Below are 6230 nucleotides of genomic sequence, written 5' to 3' on the forward strand. Positions count from 1 at the left end.
CTCAAGCCCAAAATCTAGAAGTCTTCTTGACTGGCTGCCTTCCAGACTCAGGAACTGAGTTTATAATTTGCTCCAAACATTAATCTTTGTTTTTCTTTTGTTACCACTGAAACGCCTCTTATTAAATATCTGATTGCTTGCACCATATAAAGGCCTAGCTTTGATGGAAGCCTACCTGCAACATTGAAATGAGACACAGTTGTTTTCCCTTTTTGTCTTTTTTCATGACCGGCAATGGATCGCAACCCTCAGTGTCGCGCCCAGACCGGACCGGGACCGGCAACGGGATCGCAACCCTCGGTGTCGCGCCCGCACCTTGCTCAGCCAGTGAGCGGCTGGTCTGTATATGGGATCCGAACCCTCGGCGGGAGCGCCGCCGTGCTCCCAAGCGGCGCACTGTAGCAGTGCGCCACCAGGCCGGCCCGAGACACAGTTGTTTAACTGGACTAAATTAGTCCCAGAACTGAGAGGCTGGTTCAAACGGTTATGAGACAATCTAACAGCATAGCTTCTGGACTGTGAAACTTCTTGAGGAAGTTTCAAATGGGAGAATGAAGAGGTCCAGGGAACGCTACTCCAAAATATGCCACCTTGGCATATGTAGAAACAGCAGAAGCAGGAAGGTCACTGTTAAATCCCCCACCCTTATTCCATAAAGCAGTTCTTAAAACCTAGGAAGAATTTTCTGACCTTCCCCTGAAGCAAATCATAGGACCCTCATCTGAGAGGTAACCTCTCTATAGCTACAGGAAAGGAACATCCTTCTCTCTGAAGATAAAGGGTCATAGAGAAGAATCTGAATAAAAAGGCCTTGCTAAGTTCTCTCCAGTTTATTACCATTAGATCATACCCTTTTTGTTTTATCATATTTCTCCATGACTGTCCACTCTTCATCAATCTAGCATAAAAGTACATATGTTTAACCATTTCTTTGGGTCTTCATTTTCTTATGAAATCTCCTGGATCATGTAAAACTTACATTAAATAAATGTGAATGCTTCTCTTTTGTTAATCTGTCTTTTGTTTTAGGGACCTCAGCCATAATCCTAGGATGAGTAGAAAAAAAGATATCTTTCCTCCCCTACACAGTTCTACAAACAGCTTTTTCTATTTTAATAATTCTAGCAGACGTACAATAAAATCTAGGGGCTTTATGCATCTCAAGAGATATTCCCATTAAGTCTCCCTCACACCAGCAAGATCCTTGTGAAAGGCTCTTTTACCTCTTGTGTACTCTTGTTTTGGGGCAGCAGTCTTGTTTCCACATCATAAGTCATTTTGCATAAGTGGTCTAACTACTTTTGATGATTCTTTATTTCAGATCCTTTTTTTGTCTCTGCCAACAGATTTGACAGTTTCAGAGTAACCTTGTTCTTTTGCAAAGACTTAAACTTTAGTTCCTGATTATTCCCATTCCCATAAGATACAGGTCATCACCCTCCACCCATTTCTCTTTCCAGCCTTTTTTCACAAGACCCTAACATAGGCCAAAACCCCAGGCCTATTTCCTGCCCAAGAAGGGAGTTGGAATGTTTCAATTCTGCTTGGCTCTACTTTTTGTTTTCTTTTTTAAAATTTCTGCATCTTGCTAGGTTATTTATTGTTTTCTCAAGTCTTGGTATATGGTGAAGAATTTATTTCCTGGTTTTGTTTTCATCTTAAATCTATTAAACAGCATATTACATAATGAACAGAATAGTTGTACCCTGAGTCCTCTTTCTCTCTCTTTTTTCTTTCACAGGAGTGTATGTGACATCAACCTCTTTGGATCTCAGTTTTATAATCTGTCACTTACAAAGAATAATAACTAACTCATATGGCTGTTGTGAATTTCAGAGTATGTGTTTTTACTCTCTGAACGGAAGGTGTCTGACTGAGGTGCTTTCTGCATAAAATAGTATAGCAGAGTGGCAAACAACACAGAGAGCTGCACTGCCTAATACAATAGTCACTAGCCATATGGGGATATTGAGCACTTAAAATAAAGCTAGTTCAAATTGAGATATTCTTTAAATTATAATCAATGTAATAAACCAGTGTTAATGTTTACATATTAACAGACTAAAAGAAGAAAAACTGTATGATATTCTTTCCATACATGCTGAAAAATCATATAACAAAGTCCAACATCCATTGCAGATTGAAAATAAATCTTAGCAAATTAAGAATAAAAGAGAACTTTCTCAACCTGATAAAGAGCATTTACCTAAAACATAAAGATATCATACTGACTGGTAACAGATTGAATGCTTTTTCCCTAAGAACAAGGCAAGAATATCCAATTTCATCCATTTTTTTTGACATTATACTAAGGGTTCTAGCTAGTGCAATAAGGCAAGAAAAGAAATAAAAACATTCAAATTGTAAAGGAAGTAGTAAAACTGTCTTTCTGGGGCTGACCCGTGGCTCACTCGGGAGAGTGCGGTGCTGATAACACCAAGGCCCCGGGTTCGGATCCCATATAGGGATGGCCGGTTCGCTCACTGGCTGAGCGTGGTGCTGACAACACCAAGTCAAGGGTTAAGATCCCCTTACCGGTCATCTTTAAAAAAATAAATAAATAAATAAAATAAAATAAAACTGTCTTTCTGCTCAGACAACATGATCGTCCAAACAGAAAATCATTTGGAATTGGAAAACAAAAACAAAAAGCTACCAGAACTAAAACATAAGTTTGGCAAGGTACCAGGATACAGGATTAATATACAAAAATCAATTGTATTTCTTCATACTATAAATAAACAATCAGAAATTGAAATAAAAAATCCAATTACAATAGCATTGAAAAATATCAAATACTGACAAAAGATATGCAAGACTTGTTCACTAAACAACTACAAAACATTGCTAAAAAAACTAAGAAGATTTAAATATATGGTGAGATATACCATATTCATGAATCAGAAGATATAATATTGATAGGATATCAATTTTCAAATCAATTTATAGATCCAGTGTGCCTTGGGTTGAATGTCCCCCAAAACTTAGTTCCCACTGTAACTGTTGAGGGTGGGAGATCCTATTATGGTAATTGAAAAGTGGGGCCTTGAAGAGGTGATTAGGTTGTAGGACCATGCCATAATGAATGGATTAAAAATGGTGGTCATAGGTATAGTTTGGAGGGCTTTAAAAAGAGATTGAATGAGGAGGTTAGTCTCTTTTTCTCTCTCTGCTCTCTTGCTGGTCCACTACTTGCAATGTATATCCTGCATCACTGTTGCCACCACCAAGACCATCACCAGATTTGTTCCTTGCACTGTGGACTTCCCAGCCTCTAAAACTGTAATAAATTTTATTTTCCTATAAATTACCCAGTAACATGTATTTTGTTCTAAGCAACAGAAACAGACTAATACACAGTGTAACCCAATCAAAATCCAAGTAAGCCTTTTTGTTGTAATTGGCAACAAAATACATATGAAAATGAAAATAACCTAGATGAGCCAAAATGCCTCTGAAAAAGAGCAAAGTTGGAGAACTTACACTACCGGACTTGAAGATTTCTTATAGCACCATAGAAATCAAGATAATGTGATGTTAGCATCAATATAGGCAAATAGATCAATGAAATAGAATAGAATGACTAGAATTAAACCCACACATATACAGTCATTTGATTGTCAACAAAGTGGCAGATACAAGTCAGTGGAGATAAGATACTTGTTTTAACAGTTAGAACTAGAAAAATTGGATATCCATTTGCAAAAACAAAACAAAACCAAACTTTAACCCATACTTGGTGCTATATATAAAAATTAAAATGGAACCTAAATTTAAACCTAAAACTAGAAGAAAACATAGGAAAAATCTTGTAACCTTGGGTTATACAAAGAGTTCTTACATATGACATCAACAATCTGTAAAAAAAAAAAAAAAGATAAATTTGATTTCATTAAAGATTTTTAAACTTTTTATCTTCAAAAAATGCTGAAGGTATAAGGAATGAAAAGATTAGACACAAACTGGAAGAATACATTTGCCAATCACATATATGACAAAGGACTTGCCAGAAAATATAAAAAATTCTCAAAATTCAATAATAACAAAACACCCAGTAAAAAAATAGGTGAAAAAAAATGGTTTTCTGGATTAGGGAAATCTGTAGAGATGGAAAATAGATCCGTGGTTGCCTAGGTCTGGAGTGGGGTGGTGGTGGTAACTGTGGGGTGATGGTTAAGGGGAGTGAGGTTTCTTTTGAGAGTAATGAAAATATTCTAAAATAAATTGTGGTGATGAATACACAACTGTGAACATACTAAAAGCCATCAAATTGTATACTTAAGTAAATAAAATATAGGGCTGGTTGATTGCTCAGTTGGTTAGAATGTCCAGCCTTATAACACCAAGATTACAGGTTCAGATCCCTGTACCAGCCAGCTGCCAAAATACAACAAAATAAGTAAAAAATAAAAGGTTATCGGGACATGTTAACTTTTTCCAATACCTTCCTGTTATTTTACCCCATCTTTTTTGGGAATTTAAATCATTTCTTGTGGTCAAGTTATTTTTATCTTTATATTACGTATCCTTTAAGACTTGGTAATAACGTTTTAACTTGTTTTGTAATTTTTCATAATAATTTTATAAAACAATCTGTGATTAAATGGGTTTTTAATTCTCACCACCAATCTTTCAATACAGTGATCTCGACATTCCTGAATCTCTGTTTCAATCAGTTTCTTGGTTGGCTTGAATCTTTGAATACTTTTTCAGGAAGAATGATGGGTGGTATGTATTTTCAGATTCCTTGTATAGCTGAATTTATCTGTCTGTTGTCTTCACATAGGAAGTGACATCCTGACTAAGTATAGAACTGTTGGGATTCAATCTCTTTCAAAGTACAGGAACTTTGTTTCATTGCTTTTTGGTATCTAATGTAGAAGAAAAAGTCTGAGCATGGTTTGATTCTTTTTCTTGTTGGCATTTGCTCTTGATTTTAGTTTTAGCTTGTGTGTTTGTATGATTCTTCTATTTTTATCTCTTGAAGTTCAAAATTTTCTCCAGAATACATCTAAGTACTGGTCTATATTCATTAGCTTTTTTCTTAAAACACTCACCTCCCATTGACTTCTAAAAGTAGAGAACATTAGAATACAATATTCATTTTTCTAAGAATCTCAATGACGCTGCCTTTAAACTACAGGGCAATTGACTTCCACAGAACACTGGTGGGATTCTAGCTTTAAATTATAAATGCCAACTGGAGTGTCCAAGAGTGAAATGACAAAGTCTTTGTTTTATTTTCAACAAAATAAAATAAAATAACAAAACAAAACAAACAAAAAAAGAATCTTTTTTTTTTTTGTCTTTTTCCGTGTCCGGCAACGATCGCAACCCTCAGTGTTGCCCCCGTACCGGACCGGGGACCGGCAACGGGATTGCAACCCTCGGTGTTGCTCCTGCGCCCCGCTCAGCCAGTGAGCGGGAACCGGTCTGTATGTGGGATCCGAACCCTCAGGCGGGAGCGCTGCCCTGCTTCTCAAGTGGCGCACTTATCCAGTGCGCCACTGGGCCGGCCCCCAAAAAAGAATCTTAATGACTATTGAAGTCGTTGAGATATTATACATTATTTTAAAAATGAACTAGAAAATAGTGTTTTTGAAAATTTCAATATTCGGCACATTCTCTGTGAGGAAAGCAGACGCTAACTCATCGCTCGTTTGGCCGCTGTCAACATGAGCCTCCAGAGCCGGGTTGAGAGGACCCTTCTCCCCCAAACCTGCAGCCTCACTACTCCCGGCCATGCCCGGGGAGACCCGCACCCACATCAGTGCCAGAGGCTCCGTGGGGAGAGCAAGGCGACACAGGCAATGGCGGAAATGGGTGAGAGCAGCTTGGGGGCTGGCACGCTTGTACTGCCCCGGCTTCCAGAGGTGGAGGGCGCACCCCGGGACCCCGTGAACTATGGTCATACTCCCCAGATCCGAATGTATGGGGGGCGCGGTCCCATAGCGACGGAAGTGGGGCAGGAAGTGGCTCCGCCACCCACGGAGGGCCTGGGAGCAGCCTCTACGTCCGTGGCAACAGACGGCTTTCAAGGTGGAGAGACACACTGCCCAGGTGGGGAGAAGGCCCTAGAAACCTGTGGCACCTGGAAGTCTGGGTCTGAGGTGATGGCTGGGGCGAAGGCCAAGGATGCGGAGACTGGAAAGTGCGCCGCCATCTTCTCAGTAGTGGTGGCTGAGGAGGAGAGGGCTGAGGTGGTGGTGGAGAAGCCAGCAGGTGAAGCA

At 39.1% G+C, this 6230-nt stretch overlaps 1 protein-coding gene across 1 annotated transcript in view; it reads left to right on the top strand.

The window, feature by feature from the left end:
* The first annotated feature begins 5675 nt into the window (after positions 1-5675).
* LOC103585331 (testis-specific Y-encoded-like protein 6) overlaps positions 5676-6230 on the top strand; it is a 25141-nt gene continuing 24586 nt past the window's right edge. The window contains exon 1 of the mRNA XM_008566256.1: positions 5676-6222. Within this exon, the coding sequence (XP_008564478.1) occupies positions 5676-6222 (547 nt within the window). The remainder of the gene's footprint in view (positions 6223-6230) is intronic.

Source organism: Galeopterus variegatus, unplaced genomic scaffold, assembly GCF_000696425.1.
Source record: "Galeopterus variegatus unplaced genomic scaffold, G_variegatus-3.0.2 Scaffold231, whole genome shotgun sequence".
Lineage (NCBI taxonomy): Eukaryota > Metazoa > Chordata > Mammalia > Dermoptera > Cynocephalidae > Galeopterus > Galeopterus variegatus.